Source organism: Ascaphus truei, chromosome 3, assembly GCF_040206685.1.
Source record: "Ascaphus truei isolate aAscTru1 chromosome 3, aAscTru1.hap1, whole genome shotgun sequence".
Lineage (NCBI taxonomy): Eukaryota > Metazoa > Chordata > Amphibia > Anura > Ascaphidae > Ascaphus > Ascaphus truei.
In genome coordinates, this window is record NC_134485.1 from 82476141 (window position 1) to 82500675 (window position 24535).

The 24535-nt window shown below is 41.1% G+C and overlaps 1 protein-coding gene across 1 annotated transcript in view; it reads right to left on the bottom strand.

Annotated features, from left to right (window-relative positions):
* Nucleotides 1-23036: 23036 nt before the first annotated feature.
* Nucleotides 23037-24535, bottom strand: part of LOC142491606 (aryl-hydrocarbon-interacting protein-like 1) — a 59163-nt gene continuing 57664 nt past the window's right edge. The window contains exon 5 of the mRNA XM_075594410.1: nucleotides 23037-24209. Within this exon, the coding sequence (XP_075450525.1) occupies nucleotides 24007-24209 (203 nt within the window). The 3' untranslated portion in view covers nucleotides 23037-24006. The remainder of the gene's footprint in view (nucleotides 24210-24535) is intronic.

The following is a 24535-nucleotide window of genomic DNA, read 5'->3' on the forward strand; positions in this document are numbered from 1 at the left end:
TTGAGACCCTTCTCAGTCCACTGAAGAAGTAAATGAGAATACTCACAGGTAGTGTTAGGACCTGCCTAGTGGTCATGCGCGACGTGGCTGCAGGATTATAACACATTGGCCAGTGGTGGATTTCCCATTAGGCCATGGCAACGTGACAGACGTCAAATGACATCATGATGTTGCGTTACCGTGGCAAGGCGTCGCCGTGCGAAGTAACATTGCTGTTTTTTACTAGCATCAAAAAACCTTAAGCGCAAACTCTCCTCATGTGAAAATATTGAATATATTAAATATATTAAAGTGCAAGTGAAGGTGCAAAAATGCAATGAATATCCACTAACTCAATAGAAATATTGGATGAATAAGATCAAATTGTGACTTATGGAATCAGGAACTCCCTGGGGTTAGGAAACAGAATAGAAAATATATAGTACAGAACAGTTTATAAAATTACATGAAACTAGCAGTGAGCCCATACACACTCACATGCTTCACAGAGTAAAAAGGCATTGTGACATCTCTGGGTCCAGGGTGGCGGCGCTCTGCTCACGCAGCTGATAGATGGTAGCTGCAGGCACTCTGCTTTCCTAAGTCTCACAGGAGAGTCCCACTTACGAGTTCCCCCGGCAGATGACATCACCTCGTTGACGCAGCAAATAGGAGCCTTCGATCCGGCTACAGCTTCAGTAGTGCAGGTAACAGCAGGCACGGAACACGCAGTGCTTCAGAAATGACACAGGACCACTCTACGCGTTTCCTCACGGGTGCATTATGGTCCATGATACGTGGGTCTGAACTATATAGTACCCGTGGTCGACGTCACGACCCAAGGGGCAGCGCAAACATTTAATTGACAGATGAATGTAAATTAATCAAAGGGCAACAATTTGAACACTTTAAAACAACTTATTATTTTGTATAAGATCTAATTCGGACATGGGGTTCATTCTATGGAGAGACTAGAGACCAATTAGATCACAGATTAAGGAACAGTCAGAGGAAAAGATTCCATGACAAGGATGATACCATTGATAGTGGAATTATTAAGAGCCATAAATAATGATGACCTATTGCTATAAATTAATAAAAGGTACAATAATAATAAACTTTATATAAAATTAAAAAATATAAATATATATATATATATAACAAATAGAAAAGAGAAAATTAGAAACAACTAAGAATGAGCACAGGAAATGTCCAATCAAAAAGGAATTCAAGGTCTATCTCTACGTTGAGACCTTTGACTTGAGAGTTTGTAAAATATGAATATAGAATGTTTCTCATTGGGAAACATCCTGGATTTTATTCCCTCCTCTCCAATTAGATTTAACTTGATCATCCCTAAAAAAGGTGAGAACTGTGGGATCCGACTGATGAAAAAGTTTGAAGTGTACAGACACATTATGACTTTCTAAGCCCAGAGAAATATTCCTGAGATGCTCCAGGATCTTAACCCTTAAAGGTCGGATAGTCCGTCTGACATATTGTAATTTACACTTAATTAACATATGTATTTTCTGTCACATTGGATGCAGCATTGGGTATATTTGTCTTTTGTTGTATTCAGTCCATGTTACCACAAACTCAGTTAGAAGTACACATCCTGCTGGTCACCTGCACCCCATGCTTAGACTTAAAGAAATAGGTAGTCTACAGTTTGGATTTATTAAAACAGTTTAAATTGTCCCACCATTGTTTGTACAGAAGGTATAATTTTACCCGCAATTAAAAAAATCTTTGGCAATTGAACAACCGTTCAAGTTGTACAGTATACCAAAGCTATAAATCTGATTGGTATTAAAATGGTAATCTAAAAAATTAATGCATGACTTGCCATTGTAATAATATTGGTAGAATATATATTCAATTTCATTTGTAGCTGCATGTTGTAATGAGAGCCTCTTCTCATTACATAGTTACATTGTTACATAGTAGATGAGGTTGAAAAAAGACATACGTCCATCAAGTTCGACCTATGCTAAATTTAGACAACAGATACTTTATCCTATATCTATACTTACTTATAGATCCAGAGGAAGGCAAAAAAAAAAACAGTGTCATATCATCCAATGATATCTCATAAGGGGAAAAATAAATTCCTTCCTGACTCCAAGAATTGGCAAATCGGATGAATCCCTGGATCAACATTCATCCCATGTTTACTTGTTTGGTTTATCCCTGTATACCTTTCCTTCCTAAAAAGATGTCCAACCTTTTTTTTAACAAATCTATTGTATCTGCCATCACAGTCTCCATGGGTAATGAATTCCACATTTTAACTGCCCTTACTGTAAAGAACCATTCCCTTTGTTGCTGGTGAAATCTAAAACATGCACAACCTTAGTGGGCTTCTCAATAAGACGAATTCCCAGTTGTCAGGTGGAGACTATCACATTGCAGGAGCCATAGATAAAAATGACCATTGTATTCAATGGGACAATTACTGTATTTAAGGTCGGTAACTTTTACTCCTTGGCAATAGCTAACAGTAATTAAAGTAGCATTGCAAGTTTAACACCCCTCTCTGAAAACAAATATGCCTCCAACAGGTACAGTATAATGTATTTGTTTTAAAGGAATTTGAGTCTTGCAAAGCAATAGTTGCAGTTACTAACTACACTCTCCCAGTAGACTGTCATCTACAGTATACCTCCACTAAACATAGTATTTTGTATGGATGGACTGCTGTTGTCGTTTTCTTGAACACAGTTACCATTGTCTTTATTTTATTTCCCATTCTTGATGTTCATACTGTACACACTATAGGCGAGTCAAATCGCATACGTTGCTTGAAAATACTATATAAATTACAGTGCCGGCGGAATGAAAATGGTCATTCTCTACCCTTCCTTAGTATAAACCACTACTTTGCATGAAGGTTCTTTCTCTTGCCCACATAACGAAGAAGCAGTCGCCTGCATAGACATTCAAGATATTTATTGGAGACCAACAAAAATAACTGTTTCGAGAGGGAGAGCACTCTTTTTCAGGTGAAAATGGCTTCAACATGGAATTGAACCTTGGAAAACTGGATTCCTGTGATGTCACGGAAACAACATAAGACAAGTCAGAAGAAAAATGTAATAACTCTTTTATTGTTAGGAATGTTTGAAAAGTAAATAAGAGGTTATGCTTGTCAAAAAGGATGCTCCAGACGATGAACTTAAATGTAAAACTCATTGTAAATTAGATTAATGTTTGCAAGAACACACTGAAGGAAGATTGAAAATGTATACACATGGTAAGCACAATTTTTGTGCATTTTTAGGTTGGAGGATACCCAGCACTCTGAATAAATGAGAGAACGACAATAGTTTGATGCCAAAAAGAGAAATATATATATATATATTGTAATAAATATTGTTTGCAAAATCAGATGCTATACATACTGTTAAATTCTTGTACAATATAGAAACAGTATATATATACGCAAATGGACCAGAATTAAAAGGCGCGGGAGGGGGTTGAGGAGGGTAAGGGATATCACAAGGACAGTAGGGGGAAAAGGGGGGGGGGGAGAAAAAGGAATATAAGACAACAGTGAGCAAGAGGAATGTGATAGGATAAGGGGGGGGCAACATTTTGGGGTGGAATGCCCCTTCTTCAGGCCCGTTCCCACAGACCCGAAGGTCCTGTGGTATTTCCCTTTAGTTCCACCAAATACTCCTTCCTCTGTTGGGATAAACAGGGGTGCACAGTACACCAATGAATGTGTAGTAAGAAGGTAAATGTACTGAGGAGTTGGATGTGTCAACTAATGAATCTGTACTGACTTACACAGAATTGCACAGACACCTAAACACACTAAATAACCACTCAGTATCAGAAGTACAGTATAACTGATGAGCTGGAACATGCAAACATGAAAAACCAGATTAACTGCAATATATGGGGCAATTAACTCTGAGCAGCCCAGGCTGGGATGACACTGAAGCCAAAGCAATATTTGTTAGCAAGATACGCTTGTCTGAATTCACTCATTCAGCAAAGAGACCCCAGTGTTAGGGACAGTCAAAGTTATTAGAGATGTACTGTATCAAGCAAGTTCCACTTAAGTGTATGAAGTGGCTACAATACGTGTCACTGGGTTTCTGGGTCTGTGCTGATCATCTGTCTCAGGAACCGTTCCTGGGCTGCTCAGAGTTAATTGCGCCACATATTGCAGTTAATCTGGTTTTTCATGTTTGCATGTTCCAGCTCATCAGTTATACTGTACTTCTGATACTGAGTGGTTATTTTGTGTGTTTAGGTGTCTGTGCAATGCTGTGTAAGTCAGTACAGATTCATTAGTTGACACATCCAACTCCTCAGTACATTTACTTTCTGACCACATTCGTTGGTGTACTGTCCACCCCTTTTTATCCCAACAGAGGGAGGAGTATTTGGTGGGACTAAAGGGAAATGCCGCAGTCCCTTTGGGTCTGTGGGAATGGGCCCAAAGAAGGGGCATTTTGCCCCAAAATGTTGCCCCCCCCCCTTATCCTATCACAATCCTCTTGCTCAGTGTTGTCTTATACTCCTTTTTCTTCCCCCCCCCTTTTTTTTTTTAGCCACTGTCCTTGTGATATCCCTTACCCTCCCCCAACCCCCGCCCTCTCCTTTGAGTTCTGGTCCATTTGTGTATATACACTGTTTCTATATTGTTCAAGAATTTAACAGTATGTATAGCATCTGATTTTGCAAACAATATTTATTACAATATATATTTTTCTCTTTTTGGCATAAAACTATTGTCGTTCTCTCATTTATTCCGAGTGCTGGGAATCCTACAATCCATGTATAACTTTGAGAGGAGGGATAGGATCCCTCCATTATTTCCGTGCACATATTTCGCACCTCCCCTACTCCCATTCGTTAGAGTGCTGCCAATGCCCCATACAGTACTTTTTTATATGTGCTTTTTTAGGGTTTTATCTTCCCCCTTTACACCTGCAATGCAGGTGTAACGCAAAATTAAGCAATGCTGTGTCGTGCAGCCATCCAACTTTCAATACTGCTACACAACTTAGGAAAATATATACACACAGTATACAGGACGTGCATGTAGGTTAAAATACCCACTCCATCATATTGTATTGAATTGTATGTCTTTATTTATATACCGCCATTAATGTACATAGCGCTTCACAGCAGTAATACACGTGGTAATCAAATAAATAACAGATAATATAAATAACAGATCATGGGAATAAGTGCTTTAGACATTAAGGAAGAGGAGTCCCTGCTCCGAGGAGCTTACAGTCTAAACATCATATGTTTAAACTGGCTTGGCACCCTCCAATAGCAGCTTACTACCAAACACGATATAAAGAAAGATATACTGTGTCTCTAAAGAATAGTCATGACCGTTTGTGTGTCCTGGGAACTGATATAAACATGGTTTAGAAGTCTGTAGAGTGGTGAAAGCCGGCAAAGCTAATAAATCCTCACATTACCGTTAATGCATAATTGTCACCAAGAACTGTGTTTCCAGTAAGAAATTCATCTGGGACAATTATTTAAAGTAAAAACATGTGCAGCTCTTTTTTTTGTGTGTGTTTTTTTTTTTAAATTGTAGTTTACATTTTGTGACCAGTTTATGCTTTTATTCACCCGTACTCCAGCATGGCTGGAGGATAATATTACAGTCAGTAATGTCTTTGCTGGTGAGCTAATGAACAAGGAGGATGCTGCTACTATTACACACATTTTCCTTATTCAATACGAAGTAACCTGATAAGACCAAGAAGGTCATTTTCTGGAACCCGATTGTATCCAAGAAATATAAACTGAGGGCCTCATGCAGAGAGCATAGAATTTTAAAATTGGCGAATTTCATAAAAAGTAGCTTTTTTGGAGAGTTTTATTCTCCATATGCAGAAAAGTGCGAATTCTGCTATGTTTAACATGGATGCGTGTGGCGAGTTTAAATTGGCGAGATGCGCGCTTCAGAAACGTGTAAAAACAAATTCGCGCCTTTTTTTCCCCTTTACTATAGGCGGCGAGCGCCATCTTGCCATCTTTTCCTGGCGCGGCAAAAATGCGAGAATCGCGGCATTTTTTGGCGCGAACAGCCGCTTTATGCCGTTCGCACCTCTCTGCATTCGGAGAGTTTTAAAAATGGCGAGATGGAGGTTCTCGCCAGCCGCGAGGCGAGTTTTAGCAATTGAAAAAACAAAATGGCGCGTTTTTCGGAACTCGCCATTTTCTGCCGGTTTCTGCGCGAAATTGTACAAAAAATGGCGAATTTCGAAATAACGATGCTCTCTGCATAAGGCCCAGAGTTTGCGTTAATTAGAGAGGGAAGAATAAATAGGTGGAGAGAAAATTGGAGGATCATGTACAATAAAGTGACAATAGCACAGGAAAGGTTCACAAGGCTGTGGAAGGTCAGCACTTTCACCTTGGTCATTGCAGCCTTTTTGGGATGGGGCACTGAAGAGGTCAATTTCTACCCAGATTTCTGCACCTGTCTGTTGTTGAAGTACTGATTCCTGAATTGCTTTGTGGTCTCTAACCTGGAAATGACAGGATGCAGACCCAGCTGTTTCAGTGTCTCGTTTATAACGATTATTGCCAAAATAACTTCTCAAAGTATAAAAGCATGTGTACACTTTCAAATACAGCAATTGCTTCCCTATGAAATGTGCATACATTTGGTCCTGTTGTGAAAAATCCACTGGCATATTATTCTATCATACACTGTACAGCCACTGTGTGTGGTCATTTACACATAATCTCTGAGTGCTTGGCTTTATTTATTCCTGTCTGTGTATAGCAAAATCATGAAAAAGGTTTAATGTACTGTAGAACAAGTAGTCTTTACCTCAAAGGCACTCTGTTTTTGTTCGTTTTTTTTTTTAAATGGTGGGGAAGGGACAGCAGGTATCCATTAGGGCGTATACAGTGTGTAGTGTCTAACTTTAAACAGTACAAGTATGTACTATACCTTTAAGAGAAATGACTGGGGTGGACAAGATGTTCCGTGGCAGCCATCTTGTAAGGTAGAGGTGTTAAAACCTGTTGTTGTAGGCGTAGACCCAGCTCTATGCAGCTCCTGAGAAAAAGCAATTGTAGCCATGCCTGGGTTTAGCTACCAGTCTGCCCTCCCTGAAATACAAGCCCTGGTAACAGTACAAGCAGTGTCAGGACCAATGATCCTGGGTTTTCCCCACAGTAAGCAGCTCTCTTGAGTGGCAGGGGAGGAGGTGGGACATGGCCTGTGTTCTGCTCAATCCTCAGATCAGACCTTGTACTTTCCCCCTCTGTACTTAAGAGGCTGCACACCGAAATTTAGTCAGTGTCTCTTCCCCTGAAAGAGACAGGTACTCACACATTAGTGTAGCTGGCATTGGCACCCACTGCCCACTCCCCTTGGGGAGTGGGGTGATACCTTTTCCCCTTTTCTCTATTAGGGAGTCAGGGAAGAATAAGGACTTCCTCTGGTGCCCTTGGCCGGGGGTGTATGTCCAAGGACCATCCTGAGGTTGGGGACCTGCTAGCTGTACTGTGCAGACAGAGACTGTGCTGTTTATGCAGAGGAGCAATAAAAGGTTCCAGTTAATTATACTCCTGCCTAGTGTGCAATCTGTCTGGGGGGGAATGGAGTAGTTCTTCTGCAGGAGTTTGCCTTCACACTACTGGAGTCTGCAGCAGATGGAGGCGCTGTACCAACAGAGATAAAGACCAGTAATGTACCCCAGAGCCTGTCCAGATGTCCCCACTATGACCGGCAGACCACTCAGCATCCTGTGAGCCAACAGGTAGACAGCACTATAGACCATGTTATGGCAGAATCTACCAGAGGGTGGGGAAACAGCGTTACGCAATACATACTTTGTTATGCTAATGTAGCAGGCCACTGGCCACTTGGGGCATTTACAGAGCTCCTCAGGCTGACTCTGAAGAGCCAGGGATGGACTTAAAGAAACTATATGTCCCTGAACTCTGACACTGAACAGGGAATGAACCATTGTGTCTGTGACATGTGGAGTGAAAGCTGCCAGAGCACATGAGGTGCTAGGACTGTCCTGGGAGCTAGTAAGGCTGCCTAAGATTTGCCCAGTGTTACTCCCCTAGACCCCAGTTAGATTCCCCTGCCACAGTGGCCTGATTGTTGTAGGGCTAGCCATACGTAAGGGACCCTTCCCTGTTGTACTCCAGTGGAGAAGCAGCGGAGACAATTGGACTCGAAGGAAGAAATCCCTCAGGGTCACAGACCACGTGAGCGTCGGACCCCTGGTAAGGCGCGAGGGGAAGTTTATTGGGAATCCCCGCATCGTGGGACATTGCGGATGTCTTCCTCCTGAGAGTGAGGCCACTCTCATATGAGCACCTAAAGGGAAGGTACCAAAGATATCAAGGGTAGCGGTACCATCCACACACTATTGCGCCGCGTGGATGGCACATGTTATCTTGGGGTACTTGGGGTAAAAGACAAGGGACTGATATTGCAAGTGTTCATTGTTATTGTGTTTGGTTGTTCCTATATGTGGTTATGCCCTGTTGTTAAAGTTAATTATGGTTTATATTATAGTGTGTGTGGTTATTTACTCCGAGTATATGTTCCGGTGGGGGCCCATTCTGTAATTGGCGGGATCCCCATAGGTGGAGGTGCTGCACCCTGCATCCAAAGCTCCCTGTCTGCGGAGGCCCAGCCTCCTGTATTCCTAACAGGTTAGCACCATAACCCTAGTAACCTCCTATTATCAGTGCATCTCCCTAAGGGGGGTGGAATAGGGGTGTTACACTAAATAAATAAGTTTGAGTCATACTTACCTGTGTCTAGCAAGTGTGTTTGGAAGGAAGAAGTGTAATGTTTCAGTTTAACTGAGAACATAACACAGTGTAGGAGGGAGAGTGTGGGACACGGAGAACGGTAGAGGAAAGGGCCCAGATGGCGTCTCAGAAGTAGCCAGGGCCCGACATGACTTTCCCAGCTCTCTCTTGTGTCAGGGGCCCAGACTTGTTGATGTTCTTTATGGTACAGGAAGTTCAAGGTATCATAGACATCAATGTAATTTCACATAACTGTCAACCCCTCATAGCCGATGGAATAATACCATATAACAAAGATTTAGGAGCACAGGTACTTTTAACAGTGGATATACAACATTGCTGAAGAAACGTAGTCACAAGTAAAAACTCCTCCTGCTCCTCCCACTCCTGCAGTTATCAATGGTCCCCGTCACAGGCATAAATGACATCACATAAATTGACAGTTGGCTGGCAGAGAGATTCAGTACATTGCACATGGCAACATATAAAGGAAAAACATGAAGTCCATGACATGGTTATTAGTTAGCTTGATTCTTTTATTGATATATATTAAACACAATAATAAACACTTAATATATTAAACACACAAAGATTTTTTCATTTTATTAAAAAATTCAGCTTAAAGTGTTTTTCCTGATCAGGGTGTAGCCTGTCCTCAAAGTACTGGTCAGTATGGGGGTTATTCGTTATACTGAGAGTGCCTATCGGGCACTAATGCACCATTGAGTTCCATGGGAGTTTCAGGGCAATCGTGCCCTGGTCAGCCCCATCACAATTTAATTGTATTGTATGTCTTTATTTATATAGCGCCAAAAGTGTACTCAGCGCTTCACAAAGAATACAGTACAGGGAATTTTAAAAATACAATAAGTGCAGCAAAAATCAGACAATGGGAAAGGAAATCCCTGCCCCGAAGAGCTTACAATCTAAGAGGTTTGAGAGGAAACTTACAGAGACAGCAGGTGAGGGAATAAGTGCTGTAGATGGGTGTGCTTGGCCACAATGGGTGGTATAAGTGACTGGGGGACAATAGCCATGAGTGCAGGCTATTGGGATGCTTGATTTGTGGGGCAAGTTTTAATTAATTACCCCCTATGTTGTATTAGGAAAGTTACTTTATATCCCTGTGCCCTGTATGCTCAAATATACATTATAGACAATTAATACATATTATAATGCATTCTCGCCATAATGACTGCAATGAATTTTCTAAATATTTCTTTAGGGGTTTACTCACTAAAGTGTGATAACCATAAGAGCTTGTTCACAACCATTCAAGTGACAAGTGGTAATGTCTACCACACTATGGTGAATATACTCCTTTGCTTCAGGTTATTTATGTTGTTCTTTCATTATGTTGATGTATAAATCTGGTGGCCAACCGACTTTTCCAGATGTTCAACTTAATAGACCACATGCACCTCAGCTGCATAGTTTTTCCACATCTGCAGAAGCACTGAAATGCTGTCGGAATATATCCCTGTCAGATAATATTTTATAGTTGGTGCACATGCCTCCCTGGGGGAGTTGTTATTTCTCTAAAGGTCTCCATTTATAATAAAAGATGCATAACCCTTCAAATGAAATCTATCACGTACAAATGATGTATTGTCCATGAGTTTTCTCTGCATCTTTCATACCTTAGGAAACTGTTACCTTATCCGTTATATAAATCTGCATAGAAGCAGCATACAGTGGTACCTCACACGTTAAAGGGGAATGTATTATGCTCGAGAGTCGTCTTCTCCTTGTCAGTGAAGCTTTACGCCCTGTTGAAATGAATGGGGGCTAAACATTCCCTGAGAATATAGCTTTAGAGCTTATTAAAGAGGGGCCTCTTTCACTGCTACAGTGTAATAGTTTGATGTACTGACAGAGACAAAACAGACCCATTGTTTCTACTTCAACCACTTTCAAATTAAGTAGCAATATGTAAACAGAAGAGATCTTTGGATAATTTAAGCTTGGAGGAGGGATCTATGAACCATTAAGTGTGACAACATACATATAGCCGCAATGGAAGTTTCAGCCAACCAAAATCACAAGAGCAGGACATTTACTGCATTTTAAGATTTACCCTATACATTTGACCTTCTTGGTTTGCAACTGAGGAGGTATTTTCTTCTTTTTACTGTGCATATTGTTTGTAAGTTTGCAATGAAGGATTTTCTGAGTGACTGCTGCATATTTCAGTGAGAGATCTTCATCACAGCTCCCGAAGTTCGGATTTGGAACATGAGAACTTGCCCATGCTTAATATAAACTGATGACAACATACAGTAACTCTTGAGTTCCTTATTCTTAGTGCAAAATAAATAAGCACATCGCAAGTGGACAAACGTGGCTACGTCTAATTAATTCGTAATCTTATTCTGGGAAAAATCAGCCCACAATGGAGACAGGGGTATATCCACAAAGCTCCGTTAAATCGGGGCAACTAACGTCACATGATCTAAACAGTTAATGGACATTAGCTCCCCTGACTTTAACAGAGATCGACATAGCTAAATATATGAAAAAAACAGCCATTAGGGCCCTTATTTGCATATGGTTAATGCGGTGTTAGCCAGCTAATGTCGGGATAAGACACCCGGTACTAGCTTCCAGTTATGCTGGCTTGTCGTTAGCCATATGCTAAGGAAGATGCCAGGTATATATCACAATATATACCTGGCATCTGCCGTCCCAATTAAAAATAAATAATTAACCCCTTGAAAGACATAGTTGCCATAAGGGCATGCATTATATATGCCTTCATTGTCACTAAGATAGCCAGGGCGTTAATAGCAATATCCTAAATACCCTACTACTCATTTTATGCCATGGCGGTTCAACCGCTATGGCATACAAGAAGTTAACCATCCCTCTTAATCCTCCTGGGGCACCTACCCCCATAACCCCCCCTCCCCCTAACAAACCTAACCTCCCCTCTACAGTACTGCCCATTAGCCCTACTAGCCAAAGGTGGCTTATAAGGCTAATGGCCAATCTAAACACAATATACATTAACACCCCAAGCCAAAAAGAAAAAATATATATATTTATGGGTCAGGTTTGTTTGGGGGTTGGGTTTGTTCCCCAGGGAGGGAGTTACGGCCGCACCGGAGGTTTAAGGTGGTGGTTAACCCCTTGTATGCCATAGCAGTTGTACCTTTTTACTATTCCACACCTGCTGTTCCTGAGCTGTCAGTAGCTTTTTACTCACCATACATAATACATGCCTTCGTGACCACAATGGCTTCCAAGGGGTTAATACAAGGGGTTAATACATTAGGTCATGGCTACATTTTCTGTCCTAATCCAGTGTTTTCCCTTTGGCTTCCTATATTGCTAAGATATTATAGGAAGCCAAACTGGCCCACTTCCAAACCCAGTGTTAGGTGCTGTAAGCACCATATATAGCCATGACCTAAATAACATAGCGTTAATTCCTGCGTTACTTTTAACGACCTGCTGTGGAGATGCATTGAGGTGGTCCACGCCACTTTTGCATATCACTAGCACTAACGGCTGCTAAAGCTAACGGCAGGCCCTCTTAGCATGAAGACAGCACTTAACGCAGCGTTTGTGAGCTTTGAAGATCCCAGTTAGCACGTAACGAGACATTAACTCGTTAAATCACTAACGGAGTATTGTGGATCTGCCCTTTAGTTATTTACCCCCTTCACTGACAGAGGAGTCCGCAACATGTGTATGTGTCCCAAGTACTTTAGAGGAAACTGTAACAGCCGAAGCTCAACCCCACTTAGGTAGCTACTGAATGTATGTTCTGATGGCTATCAACGTATGTATATAATTAGGCTGTAACATAAAGTAAATTTGACCAAACAGTTATATCTCTAAAGATGTCTCTGCATACGAGAAATGTGACTCACAACACCCCCACCAGTTACATTTGCTGATCCTTCTGCCTGTGACTGATGTGAGCTAACCGTCTCCCAACACAAATAGATGTTGTGTTAGAAGCCCCTTTGGCATCAAAAGAAATTAGAAATGGAAAGTTCAGCTTAATATGAGTGAATCAACAAAGTCCATTAATATAAACATCATTCAAAGGCGTCTTCCTCTATCCTGACAATAATTTCAATGTTCTGTTTCAACTTCAATAGGACATTTTAGTAATATAGTCCTGGTAAAACACTGCAATACATGCCAAGTAGATCTATCCCATGGAAGATATGCAGAAATCCACCTTGGTTTTGCTGCCCTCTACTGGACAACCAACACAGTTAAGCAAAGGAAAGAGGAGGTGTGTTATTGAAAAATTCAGAGGTTAGGGCGGCGATTACCTGCTATGGACATTGTTCCCATAACTCACCCCTATCATAAATTACATTAAATCTTCCTTCTGTGCAGTCATCTCCCATTATGAAGACAATGAATAGTTATGATTTTCTGCTTGTCAATGAACACTTCAATTTGAATTTGATGGCATTTGCGTTTGTAAAGAGGTGTATAGTGTTCTTTTGTTGTAATGGATTTCCTTGCATAATACTTAACTATTGTCAAGTTCACTTTGATATTTAAGTCAATATAAGCAACTGTGAAGCTCATATGGATTTTAAAGTCAACATTTAAATGTGTTGGATGCACAAGAATCGTGGGATCCAATTACTTACAATTTTGATACATAAATAATAATGTGTTAATGTACTAGGTGACTTTAGCAGCTTGATATTAGTAAATGCGGTTCGATTGCCAGTTTTTAAAGGGTCATTTCACTGCACGGGATGAATTTTAACCCCTGTAAAAAAAAAAAAAACAGTGAGTTGTGTTGTAATGAGCATCTCATTCTCAATCAGGATTTAGTGACATCTTACTGTCATAGCTTCCAGGGACACAAATTCCCAGAACAAGAACGTATTTAGAAGGCTACAAATGATACAACTGCACACCTATTTTCAAAATTAATTTATTGTTGGGCAAAAGAAACAATAAAGGTATAAATATGAATCCATATGGTTCTGGATTGGGAAAACCTTGGTGTAATAGGAGTAATGGTGTCGTCTGTATTTCACACGCCCTCATTATTGGAAGGTTACAACCTGTATTTGTTCGGTGGTGTGAAGAAATCCCCAGTCCACGCTTTCTGCCTCTCCTGCTTTAGCATGCTAATTCATTGCAGCTGGATCTCTCTATCTATACACACAGGTATTTCTTAGACTGAGCAGAAATCCTTCTTCTTAGGGAAAAATAACTAAAACAGCCACAATCCACAGACGCTTATACTGTGTAACCCTTTTATCCTACCCCCCCCCCACCCCCCTAGATGAGGTGGGGGGTATGCTCCTTACTGGTTACCTTAAGCGGTCTGGGTGCTGCAACCTGCTGGCAACAGGAGGGCTGAGGGCTCCGCGATGGTGTGGGGAGATCCAGACAGGGAACAGGGGGACAGATTACCTTGATCTCTGATGTCTTCTAATGGTGCAGTGCCTCCAGCCAGTAAGGATCTCCTATGATCTGCAGCGGATGGACACTCACTGACACTTCTTCATACCCAGAGACATGAATCCACACAGCCATGTCTTTCTGTATTTTATTGCAGATAGCTCCAGCACAGAGAAACAGTCTTTATGATCAGTCATTTCTCTCTCTAGCTCAGAGCCCTGACTAGTAGCATGATATTCTTTGCCCTCCTCCCTCCAACCCAGGCATGGGTAGAGGGAGAGAGATCCTGGAACCACTCACTCTCTAACTCTTAACTGACTAACACTAACTGAACTTGACTGATAATTTAGGAGGCATGTCCCAATTTGAACATCCTTGAGGAGTGTCTCTAACTCTGACTCATTACAAGCCAGAGCTGGATACAGATTGGCCCACACACAGCAGGGGGTGTTCCAACCAATATCCACCCCTTAGATTGACAGCCTCAGAGTTGCAAGGCCCGCCCTCGAATATTGATACAACATTCAAGGCTGAAATACACATGCAGGCCTAATAGTGGAATTAACCTTTCCACTGCCTGCACTAACAGGACTGACAGAGGAGAGGCCCAGAAAAAGAAATTGCTGCCGGAAGGCCAGGCTATACTGCAAAAAAATGTTGTTTTGTGTGTTGCCTGCCTCAATCGGGCTCATATTGTGGTCCCTCCCAGTGTTGTTTCTAAAATCTCTGCGTGTGGTCCCTAAAGCCAAGTATCTTTCTTCTGCAGGCTTGTGTATTTTCTATAACTACTGTGACAGTCTCAGATGAGAAGATGCCAACTGGCTTTACAATAGTAGAGAGTTGTATAAAAACGATGAAATTCAGTGCAGGGTTTTAAATGATCCCATGATTCAGACCAGCATCTATATATATAACTCAACCAAGTCTAATGAGATACAGTTGCCTCATTAGGGCACTAAGAGTTTTGTGAGACAGAGCAGCAGTGAGCTCTGCATGGAAAGCAGTTATACCAGGTAAAAATGAACAACAAGAAAATTATTATTTTAGTTTGTGTAACAGATTATGATGCACCAATTAGAGATTATACTTTATGTGTAAGAGAATTGTATCTCTATAAAAAAATATTGTTTACTTGTCTTTACATTATTAGTTGATAATGTATTTAGAACTGATCTTTATCCAACCAGAACAATCAAAATTCACTGCAATAAAAATGTGCAGAAAATGTATTCATACATTATTTTTAGATAAGTTACCAAAACGTTACTTCATTTGTTTGGATTCTGGTTCTTTCCTGTTCAAAGTGCCTAACTTGTTGTCCAATGTTAGCAATCTCCATAGAATACTATCAAAATGTTTTCAACGATTGCATTACTGCAGAGTAATGCATGAAGCACCCGAAGGGGGATTATTGAGGACTGTTCTACCATATGGTGGTCTTTGTTCTTTTGAAAAACATTCAAACACTACAAAATCAACAGGTGCAAAATCTAGTATTATTTTGTTATTTGTGTACTGAGTCAACAATCCAGAAATTGGGCAAGTGCTAAAAAACAGGTCTGGAACCAGTATTCTGAAAAGTCAAGTAGATATCTGCATATAACAAGGTTCAGAACAGGAAATGTACAGAGTCACACTCGAGGAAATGAGTTTTAGAAAAGCAAAGTGATCTGATCTATTTGAGTGACATCCTCCACCTTAATCAGAGCAGTCAACTCCTACAGTACTGGTAACAATCCGTGTTTACATACTATCAATGGCTATTTAGAGTATGTAAACACCGATAGTTACTAGATCATATATTAATGTTTTGTATGACTTATGGTGTAGGTTTCTTTAGTTTCCTGCATATTTACCATATGTTCCCCAATTTTTGGGAACAAAATGATCATTATATTTTGATCCTATCCCTGATCTCCACCTTTTTATATGTGTCCGACCTACAAGCACTGGCACTGGATCCAGAGTCCACTCATACTGTAGTGCCGACGATTATTCTAAAACTAACCTGGGGCAATCTCCAAAAAGACCCAGGTACATGCTGGGTACATGCTGCAACATTTCACACATTTCTGCAGACAGACTAATGGCCCATCGGATTAACAGCGGGAGTCCCTGGCAGTCCCATTCAAACTAAATGGGACTGCCAGGGACCCCTGCTGTGTTAATCCGATGGGCCATTAGCCTCTGCAGAAATGTCATTGAAATGTACCCAGCATGTACCCAGCATGTACCTGGGTCTTTTTGGAGATTGCCCCAGGTTAGTTTTAGAATACTCGTTGGCTCGTCTGTATAACTCTCACTAGGATCACAGTTGCATCTAATTTGTTTTTAATACACATTATTTTATTATCTTGGTTGACATTCAAAAAATTTTTAACATACTCATCTATACATTACCAGCTGAGTGCCCATACTAGGTTCCTTTATCTCGTTCTGTTTAAATATTTTAACTTCAGCAATAAGCTGTAATGCAGATGAACCAGAAGGGAGGGCTTCTAACATGACATTGCTTTTACATACAATGCATTCTATGCCGTTTTACATATATATTAAACATACTGTGCTGGCTAAAAGCAAAAGCTTAAGAAATTCAGCCGTGTACCTTTGAAATAAGACCCTCTCCATGGTGCTAATGGAACCGTAGCAATCTTATTTCCTTGTACATGGTACAGTACGTGTTCATTTGCATCCCTTTTTGGAAAGAAACAGCTTTGGTCTCCCTCTGCTGGTAATTCTTATAATACTACCTGTTGTTTTATAGGGAATTATTTTTTGTTTTTCTAAATTGAATACACTGTTTAACTTATCTTGGATTCCTATTTGGAATTATTCTGGGATCCTCATTCCTTCTCCATACCCAGTTGCTATTATTTCTTCTTTATTATTTAGCAGTTGCAAAACAAACACATTTATAAATCTTTGGAAAAAAAAAAATGTTTCATCAAAATGTAATTTGTCACGAGTTATTATAAGTATATAAAAAATTATAATTCACTCAAAGGTCAAATTTGCTAAAAGTCACATGATTTTTGCATTGTTGCATATAGCTGTAGCAAAGGTTATTGCAGCCTGTCGTGCTCTCCCGTGGGTTTAATTGCCCCGTCCGCTTCTCGCGTACAGTTGATTCAATGCAATGGCCACTTCTCCGACTGGTGCGTTGTGTATATCCCACTACAGCACACAAGGGGTTGCAATTACATTGGCTATATATGTATCTAAATATTTTGTGCTTTAGGCCGCGCGATGGCGACACGGCGGATGACGTCACCTGCGAACATTGTATTTCGCTTTGCAGCGATGTCGCAAGTGACCTGGCCATTGATTGGTTCAGAGGCTATCAAATGTGGCGACAGCCTCTGAAAAATCAAATTTGACCGGCTTCCAAATTTCACGCAGCCAGCATCGCTCCGTCGTGTCGCGCTTACTATAAGCGCACGCGACGGCGGCAATACATTTGTTTTGCCGCGACATCGCCGTCACAATAAGCACAGCCTTAGAATGTGTGCTTTGATCCTCTCCTTGGATCAATAATTTCCAGCACTTTACATCATTTAATAATAATAATAATAACACGTTCCTGTATAGCGCTGCTAGTTTAACGTAGTGCTTTACAAAGACATTTTGCAGACACAGTCCCTGCCCTGCGGAGCTTACAATATATGTTTTTGGTGCCTGAGGCACAGGGAGATAAAGTGACTTGCCCAAGGTCACAAGGAGCCGACACCAGGAATTGAACCAGGTTCCCCTGCTTCACTCAGTGCCAGAGTCAGTGTCTTTTCTCACTGAGCCACTCCATCACACTGAGTCACACTGAGTCACACTGAGTCACACTGAGTCACACTGAGTCACACTGAGTCACACTGAGTCACACTGAGTCACTCCTTTGTGCAAATATATATAAGTCCAAATTGGCGCGTTATTTCAACAATAAAAAATAAATTTTTGTTATGAAAATAACAAAACAGGTGTTAGGTAGGGTAGGGGTTTTTTTTATTACTCTTTATTTCATTTTTGATAGGGATTTACATCAATCATAAACATAATCAATTCATGTAGTCAGAATAATTGAAATCAAATAAAGGGGAAATGGAATAAGGGAGGAAAAGTATCTTGGCATGACAGTAAAGGGATATTTAAATCTGTTTCACAGGCGAACATCTTTTTTTACACCATCAGAGGGTGGGATCAACAGTTGACAGAGAGAGGAGGGGATACCCTTGGAGAAAATGCACCAAGCCTCAAATGCAATCAGTTGGTGACTGGAATCAGACTTCTAGGAACAATATATTAAGCGAAAATCTGTATAAATCTAAAAAAAAAAAAATATTTGGAGTGCCATGGCACGTCCGTGAATGGTTTCATAAAATCAGTCCTAATGAGGTCTATCACACTAGTGACACCCTTGTGAACTAAGAGATTAAGAGGTGTTCTACTGATCCCAGGGAGCATGTTGAATTGGAGAACAGGAGAAACAGACTATAAGGAGAGGATGTATATCCTAATTTGAGAGAGTTGTAAAAGTTACAGAACAAAGCTACAATAGAATTCAGAGATATTCAATGGTCTGGTACTTTTTTTCCACCGGAATACTGTTTTGCCGTTCCCCTGACTAACATATTCACTTTTCTAGCTCTATTCATCCCCTTTTAGGACTGGAGTGCCAGGCTATGCGTTGACCTATCTGGGCCGCTCTAAAATAATGTTTGAGATTTGGAGCTGTATGGCTCCATTTATCTTTAGGACAATAAAGAATCGATCTGATGAATCTAGGCCTCCTGTTATACCAGATGTATTCAATGATTGTATGCTGTATTAGTTGTACATTAGGTCCCGGCGGCTCGGGGAACAGGGCGCCGCCATTTCGCGGTAGTTCGCACATGCGCAGTGGCAAGCAGGCGCAGGGAAGGCCCCAGACAGTTCGTGCATGCGCAGGGCAAGTGCGCACGCGGCCCCAATGGTATAGCAGCCTCCTGGGAACTACAACTCCCAGGAGGCATAGGGAGACAGGCACCAGGTGCCTGATAGGAGCCAATAGGGCTGGAGGATTCCCAGACAGCGAGATTGATACATTTCGCAGGCTTAGTGTCAAGTCAGTTGGAGCTGGGAGCAAGAAGGGGAAGGAAGGGTGCAGGGAGCGAGTGGCTCCTGCACCAGGTGAGGATCCCCAAGTCCCAGGCAGGCCCCAAATCCTTGTTAGGGTAGTGGGTAAATGATAAGGGACGGCCCAAAATAGGGAGGCTGCCCCTTAGGTGTGAGAGCGTGTGCAGCGTGTGCGGTGTGTTAGGGCTGCATGTTGCTGTCTGCAGGTTGACTGTGTGTGCAGTGTGTCTGCTGCAGGTGCTGTTAGTTAGCTAGTTGTTAGTGAGGCTTAGGGGACTAGGAGAGCGAGGGGAGTGGGACAGGTCATACCCCTGCAGGCCATAGGAGTTCCCCAAAGCCACCACAGGTTGCGGTACTACAGGGACAGGCCCTAGGTTAGGGTTCCTGTCACGTTAATGCCACCTAGTTAGGGACTCAGCGGCTGCTGCTGTTCCAGTGACGGAGTTCGGACCCACGTTGGGGTCCACGGAGAATATCACCAGGATAGGATCAGACGGATGCATCGCACGTCTGACCCTTTGTGAAGATCGTTGCAGGCCCGAGCACTGGAGTGCTCGGCAGGTAACTCTGAATTACACGTGCACCCACAGGCCTAGTAGTTTCCTAGTGACTGCGCAGTCACCCACGATCTCCTTAGGAGTGCGGGACATTGGGTGGGGGATTACCGGACACTGGGTGGGAACACCGATATTGTGTGTAAGGTTATACAGTTATAGTATAAGGTTATGTTGTGTTTTCTATGTGCGTTAGTAAAGTATTAGTTATTATCTATACTGTGTATGTGTTTATTGAGTGTCCTGCGAGGAACCACTCCCCCTTCGGTGGGAGCCATCGCAGGTGGAGGCGCTGCGCTATGTAAATGTGTGAGTATTACCCCAGGCTCCCAGCTAGCGGAGGCTCAGATCTCCTGGAGCCGCAGGTGTTATACAGCGACCAGTAGTCCCTTAGGAAGGTGTTCAGAAAAAGGGCTACAGTTGCTTATAAGTTTCTAGACAAAGAGAATCAAATAAGATGTAGTCTATCCTAGAGGAGGTGCTGTGTGGATGTGCGTAAAAAGAGTAGGCCTAATCTTTAGTTTTGGGATTAGCACACCTCCACGAGTCTTTGATACTGAGGTGTTTAGACAGGCTTTTAGAAGCTGTGAGTGTAAATTCAAATGAAAACAAGTTTGAGTGGGAATGGTTTTGTATAGTGAGGGGTTGAAAAACACATTTAGATCCCCACCCAAGATCAAAAGGCCCTGCTTTACTTCTTCTGTGACTTTAACAAGGTCCATGAAAAAGTTTTTGTTTTTCATTAGGAGCACATGAAGTATTAACAATGGTTACTGAAGTGGAAGTTAGGGTACCCATATTCTGACTAACCACTACTATCCAGAGCCTGCCTACCGATCTTCCTTAGCAGTTTCTATAGAAAAGTGCAAATAAGATGCACACCTCACACTTTTTGTTAGGGGAGGAAGCCTGGTAATTTTTTATTAAATACTTGTAGGAGATGTTGATCTCCACTGTGCAAGGGTGTTTACTGGAAACGGATTATGTTCCACCTTAATTTTTTGGCTTCTGAAAGAGCAATTCTGCATTTTAGGTGAATTTAAACCTGTGGTATTTTGTGATATACTGTAATCTTAAATTGCCTAGAAGATCTGTAAAAGTAGGGAATTAGTATAGCAAAATGAGATACTTAGGAAGAAATTATAAATTAGCAAATCTATTGTGATAATGAACGGATAGGGGGGTAGGTGTAAAAGGTAACCAATGAAAACTACTCTGCAGCCTCAAGCCTGCAGAACATAGGTGTAGAGTTAATCAAACACCAATCCAAGGGACCCGCACACAGAGAACCTTAAGAACAGATAGCAAGTTAAAAAATTAAGACTAAAATATCACGAATCACAGTACAGACAGAAACTCTGTGGGTATCTGTACTATCTGGACTGCGTTAATGTAGGTGAATAGTACCAATATATTTAATTTGCTTATTTCTTAAGATTCCTGTAATAAAGCAGAACTCTCACATTCTGGCCATGGCTGATTTGGGCCAAGTCCAGGAAGATTTGTAATTTCATTCCTTCGAATTCAATGGTGCTTTGAAAACAGGAAGATCTGAGGTGTTCTTCTTTGCTGCGGTAATAACGCATACAGATGATGTCTTTGGGTTTATTAGTGTCTAGATTTATAGGCCTCAGGGCTCAAATCAACAGCATGTCTTCCATGAGTTCCTGAGCAAGTAAGAATAAGAAGCTAGCGAGGTAAGGTCCGAGCTGCTCGTTGAGAACTTCTTCAGGGTTATCCTGATTCTGATATTATTATGGCAACAGCAGTTCTCAGAGTCCTCTAATTTGTTAGATATAGTTTTTATGTGCCGTTGCAGGTCTTGGATTTTTTGTGCAGTAGAGGTCTGAAATTGAGACGTCACTGCCATGCATTCCTCTATATTCGCTATGTGTTTACTGAGGGAGATTTCTTCTTTTAAGCTTCTTTACATTTTCTGTATCCTTTATCTGGGAGGTAAGTTTACTGTTTTTAATTTAGCCACTCATCTCTTCCCAGAGGTGCCCCGTGGTGGAGAAGAGCCATGTTTTGATGGCTGAGAGGGCTGATTCTTTAAAAAAAGATAAATACCTCCTTTTAGATGTCCTTTGAAATTTGAAATACATGCTTGGCAGGTTCTCAGATACTTGTAGGTAAAGTAAGGGGCTTTTGGAGTTATCTGGGTTTTTGTTGAGAGATTACAAGCTCTCTCATGCACAGAGCAAACTCGCAGTGCATATGCCCCCCAAGGGATTCAATTTTATTAGAAATAGAAATGTAAATCCTGCTTTTGCTAATTTCTGACCTTGAATAAAAAGAGATGGTTCAAGTGAATCATAAATGTGTCTAGCCCTGCTACACAAGGTATGTTTTTCAGAAATGCAATTACAGATGCAGCCATCACGTGCCTTGGAAAATCTGGGACAATCTCCAAATAAACTGCAACACTTCTGTGAGATTTCTGCATCCAGACTAATGGCCCATCGGATTAACACAGCGGGGAGTCTCTGCAGTCCCAGTCAAACTGAATGGGACTGCAGGGACCCCGCTGTTTTAATCCGATGGGCCATTAGTAATCTCACAGAAATGTTGAGGCATTTACTGTGAGATGCCTTGGTTTTTACCCAGGTAAGTGATCGGATACTGGTGGCTGCATCTGTATAATAATAGATCTGCCATCTTAGTCACATAAAAAACTGCAGATGTTCAACAAAAGACTCGGGGGGGGGGGGCGAGGTCCCTAGTAATTCTTTTAAGCCCCCTGTATCTATTCACAGGTGAATGCACATATGAGCCTGTGTACAGTATGAAAGCATGAGGGCAATTATAACTTGTTTTCTGTCTCTGGAGGGCCTCTACAATCTGTTTCCCCTCTTGTGCCCTTGATATCCCAGTGTGACATTGTGTACATCATGTAAAACCTCCAAAAGACACTCTCCAAACAACAAGCTGATACACAAAATTTGGAGCAGAGTGCTTTTAATTTATTGACTCTAAGCAGTTTAATATTCATTAAACTGAGAGAGTTTACACATGAGAGAGTACACTATTACATGGACAATCCCATGCATACTATGGGCGTCTCCGTGCAATGGTGTCCTTCTCGGAACTTTCACAGTATAATGAACAACCCCCTAAGAGAAGCTACAAAATTATGATGCTATTTTGTTTAATATTGCCCCAAAACAGAGTTTATATACTGTATCACCTCCACAGAATACTGGGGGGGAAGGCAGAAGAGTGAAACAATAGCCAGGTACGTTATGTCTGAGGCTTAAGTGTTTATTTAGATATTCTATTTTTTTTTCAACGTACACTGTATACATATTTCTGACCAGTTACTTTATATCATTGAGAATGGATAGCCTAAATGTTAAAAGAACCCAGGGAACAGTTAACATTATACAGTATACTCTCATTTTTTGTACTATAACCCAAATGTTGAGTGACTCCCTAAATTGAGCAATGTGTCCTTGATTCTCTGGAAGAGCCGAGATCTCTATTCCGCTGATGTTTCTGTATGATGCATGTTGAAGTTACCAAACTACTACAGGTCATTTAGCTTTAACGCAGTTTGGGAAAAAGTAATAGTACAGTAAAAGTAAAACAGACTTTTTTTTTCTGCTGCTATATATCATCTAGGGTTGGAAGGTGATCCTAGCCCTGCTGCATGCACCCTGTTGGAAGTTAAGTATTTTTCCTACTTTCTTTATATTCTTTACATTTTGAGTGCCCTGTACATCTTTTATATCTATACCTATTATGAGTAGAGATATGCAAAATCTTTCAAGATGGTTTCACAATTTGTTTTTCTCCCTTTTTTCTACCAAAATTGATTTCTGATTAACCAATTTGCAGAACTTTGCGGGCTTAAAGTTTCTTAGAAATCACACATTTCTACCATTTAATGCATTGTTTCGCCAATCAATCACAACTCGGTTAAAATTCAGAAGTAATTCCCCAAGCATTTTCCCCTCTCCAGCAAAACTAATATGTAAGACTCTGGATGGGAGTTAGTCCAGGAAAGCTTTGTACATCTCTCCTTTTGAGATACGTTTCCTACTGTGAGCAAAGGTTGAAAATTGTATGTGCCATCAGAGGTCTTCAGAAGAGGCAGACATGAGGATGTTGTGTTTCTGGTATCTGAGGTATGTGTAGTGTGTTGCAGAGAGACGGAGATCCATACTTCACTGAAGTCTCTCAATCTGAAGACTTGGTTTCTGATGTTCTCCTACAGGAAAAGGTTTTTGTACTTCAGCTTGTCCTCCTCCTCCTTCTCTTGCATTCTGCTTTCCAGCATCCTTAATTCTTTCTTAACTACTTGACTCATGGTTGGGTCCAGTTCCAAGACTTTTTCAAAATCCGCCTTAGCTTCTGCCTCATTCCAGACTTCAGCATGAGCTTTGGCTCGAATGAAATATGCCTTCAGCTGACCTGGGGGTGGAAATGGTCACCAAATCAGATTAAAGTGATTCAGATTCTGTACCAGGTAAGTATCAAAAGTATATTACAAATGATTCATTACTGTACACCATATATATATATTTGCTGTTTTCTTTTCAACTGGCTTTCTTTTGTATTCCAGTCCCTGTTCATCGTAAAATAATTTTCCATTTTGAAGAATTATCTCACTGAATACTAAAATATGTAATTTTCCTAAAAATTCACAGGGTTATACATTAGATACTAAATAACCTCTAACAAAAGCTGTATTGATTATATATACTATGGTAGGAAGTGGATCCATAAGTATGGAGAAC